The 26,984-nt window shown below is 37.1% G+C and overlaps 2 protein-coding genes and 1 pseudogene across 2 annotated transcripts; all 3 read left to right on the top strand.

The window, feature by feature from the left end:
* The first annotated feature begins 12,981 nt into the window (after positions 1-12,981).
* Positions 12,982-14,568, top strand: LOC110601992 (GDSL esterase/lipase At1g29670). The gene is made up of 5 exons (XM_021739422.2): positions 12,982-13,262; positions 13,369-13,493; positions 13,631-13,858; positions 13,931-14,177; positions 14,270-14,568. The coding sequence occupies exons 1-5, from the start codon at positions 13,010-13,012 to the stop codon at positions 14,446-14,448; spliced, it is 1,032 nt and encodes a 343-aa protein (XP_021595114.1). The 5' UTR covers positions 12,982-13,009; the 3' UTR covers positions 14,449-14,568.
* Positions 14,569-16,951: 2,383 nt separating this feature from the next.
* On the top strand, positions 16,952-22,557 carry LOC110601991 (annotated as a pseudogene).
* Positions 22,558-23,260: 703 nt separating this feature from the next.
* Positions 23,261-24,835, top strand: LOC110601990 (GDSL esterase/lipase At4g18970). The gene is made up of 4 exons (XM_021739420.1): positions 23,261-23,510; positions 23,684-23,805; positions 24,357-24,603; positions 24,696-24,835. The coding sequence occupies exons 1-4, from the start codon at positions 23,261-23,263 to the stop codon at positions 24,833-24,835; spliced, it is 759 nt and encodes a 252-aa protein (XP_021595112.1).
* Positions 24,836-26,984: the final 2,149 nt, after the last annotated feature.

The following is a 26,984-nucleotide window of genomic DNA, read 5'->3' as shown; positions in this document are numbered from 1 at the left end:
CATCTGAATGTCCCTGCTATCATTCGCCCCTAGCTCATCAGTTATTGTCTTCACTACTCTCAGATACTCAAAGGGGTCATCCCCTGACTTGTATTTGGGAGCATCCAGCTTAAGGTAATCTGTCATCTTTACTTTGCTCCCATCGGCTGAGCTAGGTCTAGGAGGTTGAGTAACTGGGGTTGCTGGTTCTGTAGGTGGTGGAAGTGGGGGTGCAGCATTCCCCGGGTTTGGATAGAAGGGTGAGGGTGGATAAGCTGAGTACTGTGTGTAAGGTGGATAGAAAAGTGGATAAGGCATGTAGGTAGGGTAGAGGTTAAAGATGGAATAGTCCGATGTACCTCCCATCGGATACCCTGAACCCTGTGGAAAGGGTGGATAATGGGGTGAAAAACCATACCCCGAGGCCTGAACGCCTCCTTGAGACTCCCCTGTCCCTTCTTCCTCCATGCTCACATCCAGGTTCCCATCCCTCCTCTGATCCTCTTCCATAACCTCCCTCACATCTGAAGAACTTCCTCCTCTATCTGTCCCCCTTCTGCTAGCATCAAAAGACCTTCTAGGGTCCCTTGACACTCTTTCTCTGTTGGCTCTACAAGACATTGCCCTAGGCAATGTAGGAGGACGGGCGCTCGTGCCCTCATCCTCAGGTGGTACTCCAGTCAATCTTGCCGATCGACGGGTTCCTCTCATCCTGTTTTCTGAAAAACAGTACACATCATACAACATTAGCATCATATGGTTCATGTGGGCACACATGAACCCTCATCACATATACATCATTCATATCATAGCATCAATGCACATGTATATAATCATGGCATTACTCATCATTATACAAGACAGAACTCCACATCCTATCCTAGTGGACATGATCTTTCCTATTGTGCTTGACCTTCTAGAACATCTATGAGCCCGACACTCTAGGTCCGATCCTATGAACCTAGGGCTCTGATACCATTCTGTAACGACCCGAAAATCGGACCGCTACCGGCGCTAGGATCCAGGTCGGCTTAAGGCCGCCGGGACCCGTAGCAAGCCTAACATACATCCTGAAAACCTGTTTAATCCCATACATGATCAACAACATACATAAAAATTTAAAACTTTTCCTTCAAACATCCAACTCAACCTGAACATACATGTACATAGTCATGATCATAATCGTGATCCCTCTGTGGGATCTCATCAATGCCCCAACGGGCGATACAACATGAGATGAGTTGGCTTTCATGAACATTATAAAACATTTTTGATCATGTAATAAAAGGGATACCTCATACACAATGTCAAGCACAATATCTAATCCTCAATATCAATACATGACTGAAACTATACTTTTACATAACATTAATACATTTATCATGTCCACACTATCTATTACATACACAGGACTTCAATACTCTTATGGATCTCCTGGTCTACCCTGTACCTGCAATCCTGGGGAAAATGGGAGAGGGATGAGCTACTAGAGCCCAGTGAGCAGAATAATAAAACATTTAAATCATATGGATCATGGAATGCATCACATCAAGGATGAATTTGTCACCAATAGCCCTCTACATGGTCCAACTGTGCCAGAACGTAGAATGGGTCCTGGTCTTTCCCTTACATAACATATCATAACATAACAGTGTCCAACTGTGCCAGAACGTAGAATGGGTCCTGGTCTTTCCCTTACATAGTGCCAGCGAACGTAGAATGGGTCCCACTGGTCTTACTTTCCGTACCGTACATATCACATCGTCATATCATAGATCGAGGGCTATGGATCATCCAACATTCATCCACATCAACATAAAAATATGCAATGCAACATATTCGTGAATTCTAATGCAAGCAACCTAATTCATCACATGGCATTCATGATGCGTGGAACATGCTGAAAAGTTCATTCTTTGTTTTAAAACATAATAAGTTATTCCACTCACCTCTGGATAGCTCTGACCAGACACTGGGGCAACAGACTCACTGCTGGGGTCCTCGGTTCCTCGGGTCCGAACCTACACAGGTGGACTCAAATGAGGGACCAAACATACCTGAACATAACTCTAAACTATTCCCCAAAAACCCCCTAAAACATCATGGAATAATCATAGAAAAATATGCAAGAAAGGGCTGGACAGGGCACTTTCGGCGGCAGGTTCGGCGGCCGAAAGTCCCTCCAGAGCCGAAAGTCAGGCAGGTTTGGCGGCACCTTCGGCGGCCGAAACTCCCAGACAGAGGCGAAACTCATGCATGTTCGGCGGCACCTTCGGCGGCCGAAAGTCCCAGACAGAGACGAAAGTCTCCTTTCGGGGGCAACTTCGGCAGCCGAAAGGCCTGCCTCCCCAGCCATGTTCGGCGGCCGAAAGTTCCTTCGGCTGCCGAACCTGGTTTCTGCCAAAGGGCAGAAACTTGGCTCCCTTATGCATTTATGCCTCCAATCTCATCCAAACATGCATAAACCTATTCTACAATATTCCCAACCATGAACAAGCAAACATACAAGTTCCTAGGGGGCATCAAACCAACAAAACCCCAACTACAACACACAAGCAACTCACATTGTTCAAAATCACCTCAAAACCCCATAAACACAACTATGACCTAAACATGCATTTTCTACCCCATGAACTTGCATAAAACTTGTTTAAAACATAATGTAAGCTAGAGATCGACTCTTACCTCTTGAAGATCGAGAGTAGAGGCGACCAAACTTGGAGTTGGGAGAGATTTGAGTTCTTGAACTTCAAAGCTCCAAAACTTTGCTCAAAAGCTCAAATCTTCAAAACGAAGTTAAAACAAGTGAAAAACTTGAAAGATCTAGAGGAAAAACATCAAAGATCAGTAAGGGGCGGCGGAAAGCTCACCTTGGCCGAAAATGGGGAAAAGCTCGCCCGTTTTCGGCTAAGGGACCCTTTTATAGTGGCTGGCCAGGCCACGTTCGGGGGCCGAATGTGCCTCCGCATGCATGCCATGTTCGGCGGCCGAACTTGAGGTTCGGCGGCCGAACCTGGACTTCCCTCACTTATGCTTTCGGGGGCCTAAAGGCGCACTCAAAGGCATGCATGTTCGGCGGCCGAACCTGAGTTTTCCTCCAAGGTTGTTTTTATGCAAAAACTCATTTCCATTTTACTTAAAACCATGAAATACCTTAAAACATTTTATGAAAACATGATTCTACCCTACTAGAGGCTTCCGACATCTGAGATTCCACCGGACGGTAGGAATTTCGATACCGGAGTCTAGCCGGGTATTACAGATGCAATGCGGCATATTCGTGAAAACTAATGCAATCACCCTATTGCATAATCATGATGCATGAAACATGATAACACATTAGATTTCTCAATTTAAAAGATTAAGTTTAGTTCCACTCACCTCTGGCTGACTCTGACAATACCGAAGCAGCTGAACTCACTGCTGGGGTCCTCGGTTCCTCGGGTCCGAACCTACACAGGTGGACTCAAATGAGGGACCAAACATACTAGAACATAACTATAAACTACTCCCCAAAAACCCCCTAAAACATCGTGAAACAACCATAGAAAAACATGCGAAAGAGGCCTGGACAGGGCACTTTCGGCGGCAGGTTCGGCGGCCGAAAGTCCTTCCAGAGCCGAAAGTCAGGCAGGTTCGGCGGCACCTTCGACGGCCGAAACTCCCAGACAGAGACGAAACTCATGCATGTTCGGCGGCACTTTCGGCGGCCGAAACTGCCAGACAGAGACGAAAGTCTCCTTTCGGGGGCAGGCTTCGGCAGCCGAAAGGCTGCTTCCCCAGCCATGTTCGATGGCCGAAAGTCCTTCGGCTGCCGAACCTGGTTTCTGCCAAAGGGCAGAAACTTGGCTCCCTTTGCACATTTTGCCTCCAAACTTATCAAACATGCATCAAACCTATTCTACAACACACAAACACAAGCATACATGTTCCTAGAGGCCTCAAACCATCATAAACCCCATCTACAACACATCAAGCAACTCACATTGTTCATGAACATACATTTATACCCCTAAACTCCAAAAACATAACCATAACCTATCATGCATTTCTAACCCATAGATCTACTAAAAACCTACCTAAAACATGCAATGAGCTTAAGATCGGCTCTTACCTCTTGAAGATCGAGAGAGAGACGACCAAAAACTCGAAGGTGGAAGAGATTGGGTTCTTGAACCTCCAAGCTCCAAAACTTTGCTCAAAAGCTTAAATCTTCAAAACAAAGTTAAAACAAATGAAAATCTTGAAAGATTTAGAGGAAGAACATCAAAGATTGGTGAGGGACGGCGGAGAGCTCACCTTGGCCGAAAATGGGGAAAAAGCTCGCCCGTTTTCGGCTAAGGGACCCTTTTATAGTGGCTGGCCAGACCACGTTCGGGGGCCGAATGTGCCTCCGCATGCATGCCATGTTCGGCGGCCGAACTTGGGGTTCGGCGGCCGAACCTAGACTTCCCTCACTTATGCTTTCGGGGGCCTAAAGCACACCCACAACGCATGCATGTTCGGCGGCCGAACTTGAGGTTCGGCGGCCGAACGTGAGTTTTCCTCCAATGCTATTTTCATGCAAAAACTCATTTTCTTTCATGCTTAAAACATAAAACACATTAAAACACTTTATAAAAACATGGTTTTACCCTACTAGAGGCTTCCGACATCCGAGATTCCACCGGACGGTAGGAATTCCGATACCGGAGTCTAGCCGGGTATTACATTCTCCCCCCCTTAAGAACATTCGTCCCCGAATGTTCCTCAACTAGCACATGCAAGGCATACAACATATCATACACATAAAACACATGAAACATATAAGAAACTAACCTTAGAAAAGATAAGGGTACTGCTGGAGCATGGACTCCCGTGTCTCCCAGGTGCATTCTTCCATATTGTGGTGGTTCCAAAGGACTTTCACCATCGAGATTTCCTTGTTTCTTAGCTTTTTGATCTGGGTGTCTAGGATCCGTACTGGCTGTTCCACATAGGTGAGATCCTCTTGGATCTCCACATCAGGCTCACTAAGAACCTTGCTCGGATCTGACACGAACTTTCTCAACATAGAAACATGGAAAACCGGATGGATTCTCTCCATTGAAGCAGGTAAATCCAGCTTGTACGATACATTCTCAATCTTTTGCAAGACTTCAAAGGGTCAGATGTACCGCGGAGCCAGCTTACCCTTCTTCCCGAACTGAACCACTCCTTTCATTGGAGACACCTTGAGCAATACCAGATCCCCCTCCTGGAACTCTACTTGCCTTCTGCGGATGTCTGCATAACTCTTCTGTCTGCTTGCAGCCGTCTTGATTCTTTCTCTGATTAAGGGTACCACCCTGCTGGTGATCTCTACTAACTCAGGCCCTGCCAAGGCCTTTTCTCCAACTTCTTCCCAGCAAACAGGTGACCTGCACTTCCTTCCATATAAAGCTTCATATGGAGCCATCCCGATGCTAGCGTGATGGCTGTTATTATAGGCAAACTCCACCAAAGGTAGATGCTGCCTCCAAGAACCGCCAAAGTCCAGCGCACACATTCTTAGCATATCTTCTATGGTCTGGATGGTCCTCTCTGACTGTCCGTCTGTCTGTGGATGGAAGGCAGTACTGAAATCTAACCTGGTACCCATGGCATCCTGCAGACTCCGCCAAAACCTGGAGGTGAACTGGGGTCCTCTATCTGACACTATAGAAACAGGAACCCCATGCAGTCTGACTATCTCATCAACATACACCTGCGCCAACTTGTCCACAGAATAGCCACTCCTGACAGGGATGAAGTGAGCAGATTTGGTGAGTCTGTCCACAATCACCCATATGGAGTCCAATCTGTTGGACGTCGCCGGTAACCCCACTACGAAGTCCATAGCTATACTCTGCCATGTTATTGGAGGCCTTGAATTCCAGGCGTAGGGCGTAGCAGACCTTAAATTCTCCAGGTCCCTTGAGCATTATTCCGGCGCCACTGCCCCCGGCGCTGATGCCCCGTCCACATACAACTTCCAATTGAATTCTTGGGAAGGCTCTCCTTCTTTCCCATTCCCCGACGCTTCGGAAGATGACTCTCCCCGCTCTTCATTGAATGAGCACTCTACTATGAAGTCAGCAAGGGCCTGAGATTTTATAGCAGTCCGAGGTCAATACTGTAAGCAGTAGGGGCTAATCTCAATGGACCAAGCAAGCATCCGACCTGATGTTTCCGGCCTGTGCAGAATCTTCTTCAGAGGTTGGTCCGTCATCACTACACCCTGATGGCTTTCCAGATAGACCCTAAACTTCCGGACTGCTAGCAACAGAGCATACGCTATCTTTTCAATGTTCAAATACCTGACCTCGGCATCCTTAAGCACCTTGCTGACATAAAACACTGGTTTTTGTTCTCCTTCATTTACTCTTACCAATACTGCACTGATTGCTTGCTCAGAAGCTGCCAAGTATATCAGAAGTTCTTCCCCTTCCAAGGGGCTACTGAGCACATGGGGCGAGCTGAGGTAGCCTTTGAGCTCTTTGAAAGCTTCTCGGCAGTCTTCTGTCCATTCGAAGTTTGACACTTTCCTCAACTTTTTGAAGAATGCCAAGCATTTCTCTGCCGACCTTGACATAAAGCGGTTAAATGCCACTACTCGCCTAGTCAGTTTCTGGACATCCTTTACACAGGTCGGTTCTGGCATATTCAGTATAGCTTCTACTTTTTCTGGATTGGACTCGATGCCTTTCCCACTCACCATGTATCCCAGGAACTTTCCTCCCTTGATGAAGAAGGCACACTTCGCTGGGTTCAGCCTCATTCTATACTGTTCTAATACCCCAAATACCTCCCTCAGATCTACCATATGCTGCTGGAAAGTAGGGCTTTTGACCACCATATCATCTATATAAACTTCTACGTTTCTGCCGATCTGATTTTTGAAGATTTTATTCATCAGTCTTTGGTATGTTGCCCCGGCGTTTTTTAGCTCGAAGGGCATGGCTTTATAGCAGTAGGTCCCATCTTCTGTTATGAACGAGGTCTTTTCTTCGTCCGACCTGTCCATTGGGATTTGATGATAGCCAGACATAGCATCCAAAGAAGACATGTAATCGAAACCGGCCGTAGAGTCGACCATTTTATTAATATCAGGGAGGGGATAACAATCGTTAGGACAGGCCTGATTTAGGTCGGTAAAATCTATGCACATCTTATATTTGCTGTTGGCTTTTTTGACTAATATAGGATTTGCTAACCACTACGGATACATAACTTCCCTAATGAAACCTGCCTCTTCTAACTTCCGTACTTCCTCCCTGGTGGCCTGTTGCTTCTCCCTTCCTACCACCCTCTTCTTCTGCTTTACCGGTCTGGCGTCGGGGAGGACGTTCAGCTTATGGGTCATCACCTTAGGGTCAATCCCGGGCATGTCAGAGGGCTTCCAGGCGAAGCTCGATGCGTGACCTCGGATTAGGGCCATGACTTCAATTTTTTGTTCTTCAGTAAGGCCGGCATTGAGACTGAAGACCTTATCTGTCTCGGTTTCTGATAAAGGAAAAGTCTTCAGCTCCTAGACCGACTCTGTTCTGGCCTCTTTCTTCTCATCCCTGACCTCTAGCACTTCTGAGTCGAGCCTCTCTGCTGCCGAGCTCGGTTCTGCTACTGTGGCTAAGTACACTGCTCTCGCCTCTTCCTGGCTTCCCCGGACTACTCCCACTCTTGTTTCTGTTGGGAACTTCAACGCCGGATATCTGATGCTGGTGACGGCCTCGAAGTCAAACAGCGCAGGTCTCCCCAGGATTGCGTTGTAGCTCAATGGGAGTTTGACTACTAAGAACACCGCATAATGGGTGCGAGTTCTTGGCGCTTCGCCTAAGGTGAGAGCCAGCTTCACCTTCCCCTCTACGGGCACTGGTACTCCGCCGATCCCCTTGACCGGTGCTTGATCCCGGACTAGCTTTTCCTCGGGAATTCCCATTTGCTGGAAAACTCGGTAGGGCAACAGGTTCACCTTGCTCCCATCATCCACTAAAATCTTATTGACCCGGTAGTTGTGAATGACGGCTTCAATGACAAGGGCGTTGTCATGGGGCATCTGAACACCCTGAGCATCCTCCTGAGAGAAAGTGATGGCCACTGGAGAGTGCTCGACAACCTGCATGACCTCGGCGCTACTGCTTTCCCCCTCTCGACTCCTCTTCTTCCCCTTACAACTCATCCGGCCTCCTGTTCCCCCAACAATCATGTTGATGGTTCCACTGGACCCATCATTCACTGGTCCAGCTCCCGTTCTCCTTGGCACTTGGGCTACCGGGTTGGACTGAGGCCTCTGTCCCTCCGGTTTCTTTACGAAGCCCTTGAGGTGCCCTCTTTTTATCAGCCTCTCGATCTCTGTGATCAACTGAAAGCAGTTATTGGTGTCGTGGCCGTGCGTATGATGGTACTGACAATATTTGTCCGAATCTCGCTGGTTTGCTTCTGTTTTCATAGGCCTGGGCCATTGGAGGAACTCCTTGTCTTGGATGGCCATGAGCACCTCGGCTCTAGAGGCATTGAGTGAGGTCGGCTTCTCTGGAACCCACGGAGGGAGTGACCTCTGTTCTGAGACCCGAGGGGGGAGAGGTCTTTGGTCCCTTCGCTCCCAGGGTTGTCTATAAGGCTCATGCCTCTTGCCATGCTTTTTCTCGTGCCTCTCCGGCCTCCCTTCCTCCTGTGTTTTCTCCTTATCTGTCGCTTCCCTGGCGAACCTGCTTGTCACAAAGGCATCATCCTACCTTATGTATTTTTCAAGCCGCTTCATCAGCTCGGCCAGTGAGGTCGGAGGCTTCTTGCTCAGTGAGCCAAAGAATTCGGCAGAGGTCGTCCCCTTCTGCATGGCTTCCACCGCCCTTCCCTCATCGAGCTCGAGAATTTGCAGGGCGTCCGTATTGAAACGGGCGACGTACTCCCTGAGCGCTTTGTCTCTCCTCTGCCTGATCGTCTCCAGGTAGCTCGTCTTTCTATCTGCGGGCACCCCGGCGATAAACCGGCTGATGAAGCGAGTGGCCAGATCTCTAAAGCTGCTGATACTTCCGGCCTCAAGGCTATTAAACCACGCCCGTACTGACCCCGAGAGTGTCGTTGGAAATACCTTGCATATCAAGGCATCTGACAAAGTCTGCAGCTCCATGAAAGTCTTGTAGTTCAAGACATGCTCCCGGGGGTTTTCCGCTCCGTCGTATGCGGCCACAGGCGGCATCATAAATTTTTTGGGGACGGTCTCTTGCTGTACCCACTTTGAGAAGGGTGAAGAGGTGGGCAGGAGAACTTGATTCTGATCCTTCGTTCCCAACTCGGCCAAGAGCTGCTCTCTCATTTTTTGTAGCTTTTGGTCTAGACTTTCTTCCTCCTGCCTGGGTTTCTTCTCCAGGTGGTACTCCTCCTCTTCCATTTCGCTTCTCGTCCACCTGGTTGTTCTGACGGAATAACTGTCGGCCCCATCATTCTCAATCATATCTCTCACCTTCCTTCCATGAACCCTGGCCTCCGGTTCTTCCTCTTCCCCAGCTCTTCTCTCCCTTTCTCTTGTTTCACAGCTAACTGTTTGGGGATGGTTAAGGGTAGGTTGAGGTTCATTGGTCTGGGGCTCTTCTACCATTGCTAATGCGTTTGCTGGGGTGCTAAGGCCCCGTTGCTGCATTATTTGCCCCAGCCAGTGGGCAGTGTTTTGTAGTTGGAGGGCGATGGTTTGGAGGTCCTGATTGGACAAGGTAGCGGCGGAAGCATACCCTGCCAAGCTTGGCGAGGGGTTGAAAGGGATAGGTGGTTGATTGTTTGGAGTTGTAGGACTGGAAAAGGAGAACTGCTGCCCCTCTTGGGCAGAGCTCAGGTCATTTGGAATGACGTTGTTTTCGTTATGGTTAGCCATTGTGGATCTCAGTGGGTATTGTGAGAGTGGAACTCCGGTGATGAAAAGATCTCCTTTGTTCCCACAGACGGCGCCATTTGATGACGTTGAGTCATCTGGGTCCTGGGTCCACACCAGTGAATATTGTCCGCTTTGGCTCAAAACCGCACGGTTTTGATTTAAAACGCGTCCACTGCGGTTTCAAGGGCAGAGACTTATAAGGCCTTCTCCCTTTCAACCTCTTTCCGATGTGGGATACCTATGATCCACCTGCGTAGGGTTCTTACTCCCCCATACAGACCTGAGCGTGCTCGCTCAGCGCACCGTACTCATGAGGACCAGGTTATTTTCCCACAGACGGCGCCACTTGATGATCTGAGATCCAGAAAATAGGGTTTTTAGAATGGATTTTTGAACTTAGGAAAAACTTAGCCCTAGAGGGGAATATCCCCTCCTTTTTTCTATTTCCTCCCTCTGCTAATGACGTATAACAGACTGGCTATCACTAGGCCAGCTGTCCTTGCCACGTTGATACGGACGTACGAGGAAATCAAACCTCTATTCCATGCGTAACGGCCCCTGATTCTCCCATGGCGCGCATGCGGATGGTCCCACAAGGCGGATGTGTTGAACTCCTTCCTGGTTCCGAATTGGGCCGGAAGATAAGGTTGAGACTAGGTTCAGAGGGGATCTGTTCATTGGGCCGGAAGAGTTAGGCCGGCCTGATTGAAGAATCTGACTGGAACCCAGTCGTGGAACTGAGCGGGCTGAACTTGACTCTTAGAGGAGGCTTAGAAGTCTTCAGATTATGGGCTGTCCTAATGGGCTTGGCCTTAGACCGGGGCGAAAAAACCCAACGTTCATCAATTATTATTATTATTATACATGTGTCTCTGCCCTTTCCCATGTTTTATAATTTTTCATGTCTCTCTTATAATTATATGGGGCTCTTCCTTACTGCAAGGTGAAACTATATGCTTGTGTATAAGGGAGCTTGCATTATTTTTCACGAGTAGCAGATGTATGCTATATATATTTTAAAGTTTTAATTTTTTATTTTTTCAAGAGAAACATAGTAGTTGAAATATTTAATTTACCTGATTTACAGCTAATTATAACTGCATACCATTACTTTAATATCTTGTATTCTTTTTATATTGTCGGAAAATCTATATATATATATTAAAAATTTTAATTTTATTATATTTTTTATTTTAATAATAAATAAAATTTTAGAAATATATTTATAAAATTTAAGCAAGCATCATCAAAAAAATGTTTAAATAATTAAACAAAATCACTTTTACTAATTTTATAACAAAAATCATGTAAAATTTCTTTTACTAATTTTATAACAAAAATCATGTCTCTCATATGGGGCTCTTCCTCAGGTGAAACTATATGCTTGTGTATAAGAGAGCTTGCATTATTTTGAGTAGCAGATGTATGCTATATATATTTTAAAGTTTTAATTTTTTATTTTTTCAAGAGAAACATAGTAGTTAAAATATTTAATTTACGTGATTTACAGCTAATTATAACCGCACATCAATGCTTTAATATCTTGTATCCTTTTTATATTGTCGGAAAATCTATATATACACGTAAAGTTAAAGTTTAAATAATAGCCCGTCTAAATTCATGTAATTATACCGAGTGATATATTTTAAATTTATATATTTGTATTAAGTGGCACATTTAATAAATTTTATTTTTATTTTAAATTATATTTTTTATATTTAATAAGGTTAATAATTAATATGTTCATAATAAATATAATTTATTATTTTTATTATTATAATTTATAAATAGCTTTTAAATTTTTTAAATTAAAAATTAATTATATTTTTATTATAATTAATAAAAAATTAATATATATCTATTTTTCTAACTATAAAATATACGAAAAATGATATAGGGGTTGGGGGAGTCGAACCTTAAACCTTTCAAGGTTACAGGATGCACTTTCCACCAGACTAAGCCTTGAAGTGCAAATTGGTGAGAGATTTATATATATAATTAGACTTTAAAATAGATTGGTGAGAAATTGAGGTGTGACACAATTAATTATTCTAAATATTTATAATATATGATATAAATATATTTATAATTTTTTATAATTTATAATTTTATTTTTATATAAAATAATAATTAATGTATATATAATAAATACAATTTATTATTTTTTTAATCACTATTAATATCAATTTTTAATTTCTTATTATTTTTTAATATAATAAATACAATTTTTATTATATTTATTATCATAAATATAATTTATTATTTTTTAATCACTGTTAATGTATGACCTTTTAGTTTTTTACTACTTTTTAGTACAATAAATACAATTTTTATTATATTTATTATCACTATAATATGATTTTTTTTTATTTCTTAGTATTTTAAATATTTTATATTATTAATATTGCAATACAAATTATATTATATTTTTATTATTAAAAAAAATTTAGTATATTTTTTATTTTAATAATAAATAAAATTTTAAAAATATATTTATAAAAATTAAATGAGCATCATCAGAAAGATGTTTGGATAATTAAAAAAAATAACTTAGCAATAATTTTATAACAAAAGATCATGTAAAAAATGAAAATTATCTCACAGGTTTATTTATTTGATATTTTTATAAAATCATAACTAATATAATTTAATTATAAATATTCTATATTATGTGAATAATTATATATAATAAATATATATAATCGATTAAAAATATTATAAAAAATATTAATTATAATATAATATAAAATAATTAAACTAATTATATAAAATATTATTAAACTAAAATTTTATTAATTTAAATAATTATAAAAAATTAATAAATATAAATAATTAAAATATAATAAAAAATAAAATTATAATATTAATATTCTAAATCACCTGTTACAAATATTAAATAACGTAATTATTAAATTTAAATTATTATAATCTATTATATTAATCACTATAATAATTTCAGTCGCTTCACTATAATAATTTTTACTCGACTCTCTTTTTTTTATTTTCAGATGATTCATGTTTAAATTTTTCTTTTCATTTTCTTAACATTTAGCATGCCATTATCAAACCTATCTTATCCTTTTTCTATTTTAGCTTCATTTGCTATCGCAGATTGTCATCACCATTCATATTTGCCTCTTCACATACATTCTCAAAACATTCTCCATGGCTGGTCGGAGGACAAAGCTGCATTTGCTGGGCATTTTTCTGTTGACGTTAGCAAGCTTGAAACAACATTGTGTTGATGGAGAATCGAAAGTGCCTTGTTATTTCATTTTTGGAGACTCCTCGGTGGATAGTGGAAATAATAACAATCTCCCGACCGGAGCTAAAGCAAATTTCCTGCCGTACGGGATTGACTTCCCGGAGGGTCCAACCGGAAGGTTTTGCAATGGTCGAACTACTGCTGATGTGATTGGTATAATTAATTAACTAGAAACCCATCTTCAACAACTCTACTTATTATCTATGGCAAAGGTTGATATATTATGTTTTCATCATCCAAATTAAATAAATGCATGCAGGGGAATTCTTGGGCTTTGACAACTTCATCCCACCATTTCTAACTGCTAATGGCTCGGAAATTCTCAAAGGTGTAAACTATGCATCTGGTTCAGCAGGAATTCGAAACGAAACCGGCACGATAGTGGTATTTTTTTTTTTTTTTTTTGCTATACGATGGTTAGAGTAAGATATAGCAGAATGGAGTTACGACATGAGAGAAAAATGTCACTTTCAAGTATTTTTTTAAAAATAATAATAATAACATATGTTTTTATTGTGCAGGGTGTTAACATAAACTTGACCACCCAGCTGCAAAATCACCAAGTCACCATCTCCCGCATAGTTGATCTGCTAAGAAGCAAAGACGCAGCCACCCAACACCTGAACAAGTGCTTGTATTTATTTGTAATTGGAAGCAATGACTATCTTATGAACTATTTCTGGTTTCCAGTTTACCCCCCAGAGCAATATGCACAAGTTCTTATAAAAGAGTTTTCTGAACAAATTATGGTTAGTAATTAATAATATATTGGAATATATTGTATATAATTACTTATTTATGAGTGTTATTGTTTTGTTTAGAATTTGTATAAATCTGGAGCAAGAAAGGTGGCCTTGAGTGGAATTGGTCCTGTAGGCTGCACACCAGGAGCTATTATTTGGAAAGGCACAAATGGGTCCTTATGCGTGGACTGGATGAACAATGCAGTAAATCTCTTCAACAACCGGCTTGAAATACTCGTAAATCAGCTCAACTGCGAGCTGATTGGGGCACAATTTATCTACTTGAACACTTATGGAATCGTGTCAGAACTTATTGCTTCTCCTGGTAGAGAAACTGAGAAATTATTCACAGTACATTTAAGTAGTTTCTAAGAAATTTTTGAGCTAAAAATTGAATTTTCTGTTCGTGTCTTTCAGTTTTTCAGATTAAAATAGACTGGTGCTGTAAGATAAATAAGTATGGTGCATGCAAACGTTGCGAACTTCCATGTGAAGATAGGAATTTGCACTTGTTCTGGGATGCTTTTCACCCAAGTGAAATTGCAAACAAGGTCATTGGAGCACTATTGTATCTAGCTTTGGGGAAGATCCTCTGAACCTGCTTTGTATCTGCTGTTGAAAAATTACTTCTTAATAATGATATATAATGAATATTATTAAAAATGTAATGTAATTATGATTACATTATAAATAAATCTCTTCATAGAGGTCATAGTTGTTAGCTATCGTTTCCTTGTGGTTCTTTTAACTTTATTTTCTAGTTAGAATATTATTAAAAAGCATAACGCCAAATTATGTTTAATGTTGGCAAAACGAGGCAGAAACACTGGATTAACTTAACAACCTTTTAAGTTTCAGTTAATAATTGTGTAATGATTTATAGATGTAGGACATGAGCTCTTTGTAACGTACAAGAGCAAAGGCATGAAAAGAAGAAAGAGAATCATTTCATTGCAATCGATTTTGATGTACTGTTCATTCATGTATCTCATATGGGGCTCTTCCTCAGGTGAAACTATATGCTTGTGTATAAGAGAGTTTGCATTATTTTTCACGACTAGCAGATGTATGCTATATATATTTTAAAGTTTTAATTTTTTATTTTTTCAAGAGAAACATAGTAGTTGAAATATTTAATTTATCTGATTTACGGCTAATTATAACCGCATACCAATACATTTAATATTTTTTATTCTTTTTATATTGTCGGAAAATTTATATATATATATTAAAAATTTTAACTTTATTATATTTTTTATTTTAATAATAAATAAAATTTTAGAAATATATTTATAAAATTTAAGCAAGCACCATCAAAAAAATGTTTAAATAATTAAACAAAATCACTTTTACTAATTTTATAACAAAAATCATGTAAATTTTTTTTATTATCTCACATGTTTATTTATTTGATATTTTTATAAAATTATAACTAATATAATTTAATTATAAATACTCAATATTATGCGAATAATTATATATAATAAATATATATAATCAATTAAAATTATTATAAAAATCTTATTTGTAATAAAAATATAAAATAATTAAAAAATTAATATAATTAATTATATAAAATATTATCAAACTAAAATTTTATTAATTTAAATAATTATAAAAAATTAACAAATATAAATAATTAAAGTATAATAAAAATTAAAATTATAATATTTATTAAATTTAAAATATTATAATCTATTATATTAATGACTATAATAATTTTAGTAGTTTCACTTTCTATAAAAATTGTAACCTTCTTTATCCATTCTATATAAAATCATTAGCACAATCTTTATTTTATATATTTTTTTTCAGAGATCTCTCTTCTATTTTCAAATGACTCTTAGTTTTAAATTTTTTTTTTTAACATTTAGTATGAAATATATAGTAAATTGAATGAATCATCTAAATATTTTAGTGAGATTATTTTATTTTTTACCATAACTATTGTGAAGCGATTTATACTATTATAAAATAGTGTTCGCCTAATCAAATAGTGTTCGCCTAATAGGATTGATATACTAAGTTTTATCATTCAAGAAATTGATATATTTAAAGGATAGTGTGATAAAGCAATTCTCCTCCTCTATCGCTATCGCTACTATTATTATTGCGGCTATCAATTGCGGTTAGAGTTTAATAAACTTTATTTTTCTAAGAATATAATTTTTTAAATATAATTTATTATTGTATATTAATAATATACAATAATTTAAATATAATTTTTATAAAAATAAAAATTATTAAAATTTTTAAAAATTTAGGAATTTAATAATAATTCTCTTATAAATAAAATTCCAATACCAATATAATTCGATTTAAAAAATTTAGGTTTAATCTTTGAAATTTTAACTTCACTACTTAATTTTTTTTATTTTTAAAATATTTATAAATTAAATTATTCACTGATTATTTTCATTAAATACTTGAAATTATAAAAATTATGATTATTAAATATAAAAAATATTAAATTGATCAAATATATTATTAATTATACTTTAAATTTATTAATTATATTTTAATTTTTTTATAAATTAATAAAATTAAACGATAATAATTTTATTATTTCATGAAAATTTAGAGTACAATTAACACCACGATTCAATATAAATAAAAAATGAGTTTAATGATTCACTCTTATATTTTAAATTTAAAAAATTTTAAATATAAATCAAAATATTAAAATCACATAATATTTTATAATAGATAATAATTTAGATAATTCATATTGAAAATTTTAAAAATTTATATTTAATATTCAAAAGTGAGTAAATTAATTTAATTTATAAAATTTTATATATGTCATTTTTTTTTTATTTTTCTACTTAAAATTAAATTTTTTCTTAAAAATTTTATACATATAAATAAATATTTTTTTATAAATCAAATGAAATTAAATTGTTATTAAAAAAATAAAATCGGATCTCTCTAATTTAAATTTCTGTACCCGTCGTTGCTAGCTATTGTAGCTAGTCATAACAAGTATGTATAAATATATCACCATTATCTCTTTATTCATCACCCAAACAACCCACCAAAAACTCACTCGTACCATTCATCTGTTTTCTTCTAGCTAACTTGGTCAGATAATCGTCCACAATGCCAGTGTCAACGTGGTGGATGGTAGCTGCTGCTGCTTTGTTCGTGGTGGTTTTGCAGCAAAATGCACAAGGGTATCATCCATAGCCACAGGTGCCTTGCTATTTCATATTTGGAGACTCGTTGGCCGACAATGGCAATAACAATTTCCTTAATACCCTTGCTAAAGCCAATTATTCACCTTATGGGATTGATTTCCCTTATGGCTCCACTGGAAGGTTCACCAATGGGCGGACCATTGTCGATGCAATTGGTAACTTACCTCAGCCTCAAGGCCTCGCCTCCATAGTGTTCTTTGCACAAGCATAACTAATTAGCCATATTTTCTAATTCTTTTACAGCTGAACTGATGGGTTTCCAACACTTTATTCCACCTTTTGCAACTGCCACTGGCATAGACAGACTCTTTGGGGTGAATTATGCATCAGGATCAGCAGGAATTCGAAAAGAAACTGGCCAGCACTTGGTAATCAACCTTTTTTTTTTCCCTTGATCTCTTGCACTGACAGGCAGAGGCAGGCCATGTAAATAAACTAACGATTGCATGGGTGCAGGGTGAGCGTATACCCTTTGATATGCAGTTGGAAAATCACCAAACCACTGTCTTGGAATTGGTTGACATTCCGGGAACTAAGTGGGCGGCTGAGTGGCATCTGAGCCGGTGCTTATACTCGGTCGGAATGGGCAATAACGATTACCTTGGCAACTACTTCTTGCCGCAGTAGTACAGAACAAGCCGAGACTATACCCTCTCCCAGTTTTCTCAACTTCCTATTCAACAGTACACTCAGCAACTCCTGGTTGGTAACTAAATCTCTTTTCCTTTTGTCTTTCTTTTGATTTTAATATAGTGAAGTTTATTTGAATGGAGTTTTAGGCTCTGTACGATTATGGAGCACGAAAAATTGCGTTGTTTGGGGTGGGGCAACCGGGTTGCACACCAGGCGCAATTGAAAATTATGGCACAAATGGGTCTGCCTGCGTGGAAATTATGGAGGACGCATCCTAGCTATTCAACAAGAAGTTGAAATCACTTGTTAAGGAGCTGAATGCTAATCTAACAGATGCAAAATTCATATACATAAACTACTATGCAATTGGAGCAGATTCCTCCGTCCTTAGTAAGCCTATCATACAGAAAAAATCGAGTTTAGTTAATCATAATCTTATGTATATACAATACTCAGAAATTTTGATAAAGGACTGATAGTTTTAACTAATAACTTTTTGTTAAGATGATATAACAGAAATTAGAGGCTAAAAGCCGAAAAGTCCTATTAAAATTTTTGAAAGATTAAAAAGTGAGTCTTAAATAGGTACGGAAATGCTATTTATAATAGAAAAAAAACCCTAATATGCAAAATTACAATATTATCTAAAAAAATAATTAAAATGTAAAATTGACTTTCTAAACGGTGAAACTTTCACCTCGAACTTTGTAACAAGCCTGCGGCCCTCGTCACACTTTTAAAAATCGTGCATCTCAAAATTCTTTTTTCGAAAAGTTATTGTGGGTCTCCATTGGACGTTAGTAGCAAAAATTAGGTCTGGTCCAAGTCTGTCGTAAAGTCTAAGACTAGTTGTTCCGTATCATTCCCTTTCACTTGTAAAGAATTCGACCTCGAGTTGTCATCAACATGGTAATACTGAAATAGATCCGCCACGTTAAACATCTTGGAAATTTTCATCTCATTTGGGAGATTAAGAACATAGGCGTTGTCATTAATCTTTTTAATGATCCGGAATGGACCAATCTTCTTGGAGTCAAACTTTTTCTATCCTCCATCACGTTCCTTGCATAAATATACCATAACTTGATCACCGACATTGAAGGACTTGAAAAGCCTGTGTTTATCAGCTGTAGCTTTATATTTGTCATTAGCTTATGTAAGGCATTGTTGTACTTGTTTGAAAACATCCACATGCTGCTTTGCCAAGTTACTTGCTGCAATACTGTTGTGAGAACTTGTAGGAAGGGCAATAAGATCAACTGTATGCGCTAAGATTTTCCTATACACAACTGCAAAGGGTGATATTTTTGTGGAGTTGTGGACAACACTGTTGTAAGCAAATTCTGATTGGGTAAGAGTAAGATCCCAAGCAGTTTTCTTATTATTGCAGATGCAATGCAGGAAATTGCCAAGAGTACGGTTCACCATTTCAGTTTGTCAATCAGTTTGGGGATGGGCAGCACTGCAGTATCGAAATTTAATTTCAAAATGTTTTCATAATGTCACCCAGAAATGAGCTAAAAACTTCACATCTCTGTCAGAAGTAATGGTCTTAGAAATGTCATGTAAGCGAACAACCTCTTGGAAAAATAGTTTTGCCACATGAGAAGTATCATTAGTTTTCTTGCAAGGAATAAAATGCGCCATTTTGAAAAATATGTGAGCAAAAACAAAAATAGAATCAGATCTACATTAAGTACGTGGAAGACCAAGAACAAAATCTATAAACAAGTCCTCCTAAGGATATGCTAGAATAGGCAGTAGAGTGTATAAGCCTGTATTCTGCGAATGACCCTTCTGAGTTTGGTAAACTAGGCACTTCTGGACCATCCGATCTATATCCCTTTTTAATTGTGGCCAGTAAAAATGCTCCTCCAACTCAGCAATAGTCTTATCACGCCCTAAATGACTACTCAAACCTCCTCCATGGACCTCTTGAATTAGTTTTTTCCGCAAAGAAGATCGAGGAATGCATAACATGTTCTCCTTAAAAAAAAAGACATCATGTATCAAGAACCTATCAGCAAACAGGTGAATCTGGACTTTAGCCCATATATCAGCAAAGTCGTCATCTGTAGCATACAAATCCTTTAGAAATTTAAAACCCATAACCTCCTGATTAACTACAATCAACAGAGCAGCCCTCCTACTCAAAGCATCTGTCACCTTATTACTATGGTCAACCTTATGTTTTATGACACAATGAAAGGCTCCAAAATAAGCTAACCATCAAGCATGCATCTTATTCACATGTTTTTGAATTTTAAAGTGAATCAAAGATTGATGATCTATATGAATAATAAACTCTCGCCCCATCAGATACTGCTCCCAAGTTTTAAAAGTCCAGAATACTGCATATAACTCTTGCTCATAAGTAGATCACTTCTTCCTACCTTCGTTCAATTTCTCACTACAAAAGGCAATAGACTTTTTAAACTGTGACAACACTCTGTCAATCCCAACTCCACAAGCATCACATTCAACCGCAAACAGTTTATCAAAATCGGGTACAGCAAGAATAGGGGCAGAAGTAAGCTTATCTTTAATCTCTTTAAAGCTCTTGTTGGCAGTGTCAGTCCAAGCAAATTTCTGCACTCTCTCTTTTTTCAAACAATCTGTGATAGGAACAATAATATTGTTGAAATTTCTAACAAACCGTCGATATAAAGTAGTAAGGCCATGAAAGTTGTGAACTTCAGAAATACTTTTGGGAATGGACCAATTTCGTATTGCTTCTACCTTCTTTTCATCAATATGTATGCCTTCTGCACTAACAATAAATCTCAGGAACAGAATACGCTCCGTCATATAAATGCATTTTTTTAGATTAATAACCAGCTCACTTTCTTGCAAGACTGTTATGACTTGACGAAGATGCTGTAAATATTCTTTTTCACTGCGACTAAAAATCAAGATGTTATCAAAATAAACAACCATAAATTTGCGCAAGAAAGGATGTAAAACCTAGTTCATAAGTTGCATAAAAGTGCTAGGTGCATTCACCAAACCAAAGGTCATAACCAGCCATTCGTATAAACCTTTCTTAGTCTCGAAGGTTGTCTTCCATTTATCTTCTTCTTTAATCTGAACCCGGTGATAACCGCTTTTAAGGTCGATCTTAGAAAAAACTTTAGACTCGGATAGCTGATCCATCATATCATCTAGTCGTAGAATAGGAAATTGATATTGAACTGTAATTTTGTTGACGACTCTGCTATCTACGTACATTCTTCAAGTTCTATCTTTCTTTGAAACTAATAGGGCAGGTACTCCGCATGGGCTCTCCCGAATATGCCCCTTCTTCAACAATTCTTCAACCTGTTCTTGGAGGATTTAACTCTCTTTTATACTCATTTTATAATGAGGTAGATTCGGTAATTTTGATTCAGGAATGAGATCAATCTGATGCTGGATATCCCGCAAAAGTTAGAGCTTGGAGGATTCCTCCATTAGAAAACTCTTTCAACACTTTTTTGACGGGAGGTGGTAAAGATAGTGCATTCTCCACTGCTCTTGTTACTCTCACCAATAAAGCTAGTATGCTTCCAAATTTCTTAACTGCGCCCGATAGCCTTTGCACTCCCGTGAAAACAGTAACAATATTTTTTCTCTTCTACTTTAGAATGTTTCGCAGAACCGAAAGGCAAAATAGTAATCTTCTTTCGATTCCATGTGAACATGTATGAATTCTCTTTTCTCTTATGCAAAGCATCAACATCGAACTGCCAATGGTGACCTAGCAAAATTTCACAGCAATCCATAACATTATAATTAACATGTTCAGTATAAGATTTACCGATCGAGATAGGTACGCTGTGGATTCTATTGAATTCAATTGTCGGACCTTCCTTAATCCATCCAACTTTATATAGCGAAGAGTGCGGCTGTATAGACAACTGTAATTTCTCCACCGATTGCTTAGCTATCAGATTTTCAGAACTGCAGCTATCTATAATTAACCTGCAAATTGCATCTCCTACTCGACACTTTGCCTGGAAAATCTTCTTCCTTTACTTCTTATCCTCCTATTTTGTCGAGCATAAGATTTTTTTTCACCACATAGGTGAGTTCTCTATCTTCAGAACCATCAATAGATCTGTCATCGTCATCAACTTCCTCCTCAGATTCAGCCACCTACTCAACCACATTAACCTATCGGCGATCATTATTAACTCCTCTACGTTCTGGACAATTATTCGATCGATGATCAGGTTGTCTGCAACAGTAACATATGTCTCCCGTTAGCTTCTGATAAAAATTGGTTTTGCCTTCTTTGTCTGCTGCAGTGGCAACTGCTTTTCCCTTACTGTCTCTCCCTTTTTTCATAGTATTTTGAGAATTGTCAGAATTTACAATCTTAGAAGGCTTCCCGCCGTAATTGCCTCTATATTGCTGTGTCCCTATCGAATTAGAATTTCTGTAATTAAAATTTTAGTTATACTGAAGTCGTGGTTGCCAATCAACACGCCCTTCTGTCCTTTTTGTCATCTCAATGATATCTGCCAAAGTGAAAATCACAGATACTCCCATCTGCCGAAGTGAAGATACTCCTATCATACAACGAATTTCGCGATTCAAACTCCTCTGATACTAAGCAACCTTAAAAGTCAAAGACTGATCGTTCCATGTCACAAGTTATCGTTTGCAGATTTTAAGGATTCAAGTATTGGGTGTTGCCCAGTTTCCAGTGATGGGGAATGTATTGAAAATGAGGTTCCATGCAAGAACAGGACAGAGTATGCGTTCTGGGATTCTTACCATCCAACAGAAGCTGTCAACAAATTCATCGCGACGTCCGATGCTTATCCATTCGATATCCGCCATTTAGTTATGCTTCATCTTCAAGTTTCAGCCTACAAGTCAGCCTACAAGTGAAGGAGTACTCTGTTTCTGTGTTATCATGGTGATTCCAGGTGCTCAGTTTCATCTGTATCAAATGTGTATTATTATAATATGAAGATTTTTCCTCTTTACTTTATTTAACGAATTTCACAACACGCAATCTTCAAATAAAGACTTATAAACTTTTTATTTTTTTGCTATTATTAATTTTTTGAGCTGGATGTGTACTTCATTTTCTATCTGCAAATATAAACTTAATTGGGTAAATGGAAAAAAATTTCATGGAATATGGGTGTGAAATATTTTCCTTAAAATTTATTATTATAACATCAGTATATATGTATAAGTCACTGGCACTGCCCTAGCTTGTCGCCTAGGACAATGCCAGCTAGTAGAAGTCAGCTTTAATTATTTTATTTTTTGGTCTCAACTGAGTTTACTTTTGACATAATTAATTAAGTGATTTAGAATATGCTCTAATAATAAATTATTATATATATATACTCATAACCTGCAAAAATAGCTTAGAATTATTATATATATACTAATATAAAATCTGATTTTTCCATTAATCTTCAGTTCAGACATCATTCTCTTCTTTTATTTTATGATTTAATATCATATATGTCCATTATCAAACCATCTTATCCTTTTTCTATTTTAGCTTCATTTGCTATCTCAGATTGTCATCACCGTTCATATTTGCCTCTTCACATACATTCTCAAAATATTCTCCATGGCTGGTCGGAGGACAAAGCTGCATTTGCTGGGCATTTTTCTGTTGACGTTAGCAAGCTTGAAACAACATTGTGTTGATGGAGAATCAAAAGTGCCTTGTTATTTCATTTTTGGAGACTCCTTGGTGGATAGTGGAAATAATAACAATCTACCGACCCTCGCTAAAGTAAATTACTTGCCGTACGGGATTGACTTCCCGGAGGGTCCAACCGGAAGGTTTTGCAATGGTCGAACTGCTGATGTGATTGGTATAATTAATTAACTAGAAACCCATCTTTTTTTTGAACTAAAAATGTAATTGCATTCAAATTTGTAAGTCCAACATCAAAGCATGAACAATCAATTGTGGAGGGGTGCTCAGCCACTCCATCCTGTCTGAAATAGGCAGCTCTAGCTATAAGATGTGCCACACTATTGGCAGATCGAGGAACAAAACTCACAGATACTGAATTCATCTCTGCTATTAGAGATTTACAATCATCAACAAGGGACCCAAAACTAGAAAAATCAGAAATTGAAGAAGAAAGCAAAGCCTTCACTACCGTAAGAGCATCTGATTCCAACACTATCTGATCATAACCCAGCCTCTTAATCCAACTCAGAACTTCTCTAATGGCAATTAGCTCAGCTGTTTTAGGAGAGAAGTAACCAAGGAGTCTATGTTGACAAGCGCCAACAAAAGAGCCATCATATGAGCGAAGCACTCCACCAACTCCAATGAAGCCATCGGGGAAGACTGCTGCATCTACATTAGCTTTCAAGAATCCTTGAAGCGGTGGAACCCAGAAATATAACGGTGGAGGAGCTGGCACAACATCAGAAGAACTGTCATCAACGTGTCGCGCATTACACCAATCGTAGAGGATTGTCCTAGCCCGATACACCACAGCAGCAGGGCTCGACCACTTCGAAGACCAGACCACATCATTCCGTGCCTGCCAAAGAGCCCAGCAGATCATTACCACCATAGCTTGGTCTTCCTTTCTCACCAGCTGCAAAACTGAGCACAACCATGCCAAAAATGACGCCGACTGAGGAAAAAACCATCCAATCGAAGACGCAAGCCATACCCTCTTGGCAAAAGGTTTCTTTAGAATTTGTATAAATCTGGAGCAAGAAAGGTGGCCTTGAGTGGAATTGGTCCTATAGGCTGCACACCAGGAGCTGTTGCTTCCTCAGACACAAATGGGTCCTTATGCGTGGACTGGATGAACAAGGCAATAAATCTCTTCAACAACCGGCTTGAACTACTCGTAAATCAGCTCAACAGCGAGCTGATTGGGGCACAATTTATCTACTTGAACACTTATGGAATCGTGTCAGAATATATCGCTTCTCCTGGTAGAGAAACTGAGAATTTATTCACAGTACATATAAGTAGTTTGTAAGAAATTTTTGAGCTAAAAATTGAATTTTCTGTTTGTATGTTTCAGCTTCACAGATTAAAATAGACGGGTGCTGTAAGGTAAATGTGTCTGCTCTCCATGTGAAGATAGGAATTTGCACTTCTTCTGGGATGCTTTTCACCCAAGTGAAATTGCAAACAAGGTCATTGGAGGACTATCGTATATAGCTTTGAAGAAGATCCTCTGAACCTGCTTTGTATCTGTTGAAAAATTACTTCTTAATAATGATATATAATGAATATTATTAAAAATGTAATATTTGTTAGCTATCGTTTCCTTATGGTTCTTTTAACATTATTTTCTAGTTAGAATATTATGAACTAATTTTATAACAGCAACCTATATGATATGTCGCAGAACTTTCCTTGATATTTATACATATAAATACATATAATCTGTTATAATTTTAAAATATAAAACATATAAGAGAGAATTGATAGCTGGACTAGTCAGTCCATAATATATTTACAATAAACAAAATAAATTCATCATTTGGATTTACAATCTATATATAATCTTTCAAAATTATAAAAAGAAATGACAAAAGACTTAGGATTGGTCCGACCTCCTCTAGACTCTGAGTGGACGATGTGGAAGGAAGGACAATAAGAAAATGATGACTACTGAGCGGATCACCAAAAAGGAATTGAAATATTAAAAGTATAAGGGTGAGTATAAAATACTCAGTGAGCGGATAAATAAATAACAAAGGGGAAAATATAAAATTTAGGTACTTAATAGTACCATATATTTAGCTAAAATAAGTCAACTGAATAAATATAATTTAATTCAATCAATATGAAATAACTGTGAAAAATAGAATCTGCATACACTCATAATATGTTTCCTGCAGATAATGCTGACATCTCATGTGTAATAAAATAATGACAGCCTGAGAGCAATGCTGGCATTTTAGGCTCTATGATGACAAATTTGGCCCAAAAGCTAATAAAATACTGGTCATACACATGTGCAGAACTATCCCAAAAGGTGACCACCTGACATACGCCCCCAAAGGTCCGTATATCAAGCGCTGTCCCAAAGATAGTATAAATATATATATCATGCTGAAAATAAATCACATATCATCAAGGTGTTATCTGTTCGGAGTGTAATCGGTTATTTATTCAGCCGTGCTTAAAATTTAATTTTCATTTATTCAAGAAATATAATTTAACTTTATCCTGTTTCCATTTTAAATAAACAAAAGTAACATATACACATATAAATATATTTAAGAAAAATATTAATATTATATATTTAACAAAATAACTTAGGTCACCGGAGCGCCCCTATTATCTATTCTGAAAGCTGAATTCTCTCTTAAAATTAAAAAGAAAAATAATATATTAAATAATAATAATAAAAAAAATTTAGTATGATAATATAAAACATAAAATATGAAATTTTAAATATATTTTTATATTAATAATAAAATATATTAAATATTAATATATTAAAATTATAAAAAATATTTGTTATTATAAAAATATAATATAAATAATATTATTATATTAATATAATATAAATATATTATTATAATATATTAATAATTAAAAAAATAAAAAAATTAAATCATTTTCTGTTGCCATGTCATTATTTGTTTTTTTTTTTTTAAGAATAGCATGGCTTCGCTCGTAAAGACGCCGGCCTATAATTTAATTTTTTTATTTTTTTAATTATTAAAATATTATAATAATATAAATTAATTAATATATTATTTTTATATTATATTAATTTAATAATTTTATTTATATTATTTTTTTAATAATAAATTTTTTTTATAATAAATTTTATTAATTTTATTTAACTGTTATTATATAATCGTACATAATTATATAATAATATTAATTTTATAATGTTATATATAATTATAAAATAATATTAATTTTATAATACTGAATTTATACAATATAAGTAATATTTTTAATTTAATATTTAATAATAAAATATATTAAATATTAATATATAAATATATTAATATTTAAAATTATAAAATAAAAATATACTCTAATTAAATATTATATATAATCACTTTATTAATATTATTACAAATATTTTATTATAACATAATATTTTTTTTAAATAAATAAATAATATTTGGTGCCATTAAATTTTAGCGTCTATTTAACAGACGCCCAATGTATTTTCCAGCTGCCACCTAATATTTTAATTTTAAATTTATAAATATTTTTTATTTATATTTTAATTCACAAATTAAAAATCTTAATTCACAAATTAAAAATTTCCATCTCTAAATCCATAAAAAGAAATATGATTTTATACTCGTATCTTCCGCTTTCACATGTTTAACTA

Source organism: Manihot esculenta, chromosome 15, assembly GCF_001659605.2.
Source record: "Manihot esculenta cultivar AM560-2 chromosome 15, M.esculenta_v8, whole genome shotgun sequence".
NCBI lineage: Eukaryota > Viridiplantae > Streptophyta > Magnoliopsida > Malpighiales > Euphorbiaceae > Manihot > Manihot esculenta.
The sequence above is the reverse complement of the archived record's forward strand: the minus strand, read 5'-3'. Positions and strand labels throughout refer to the sequence as shown.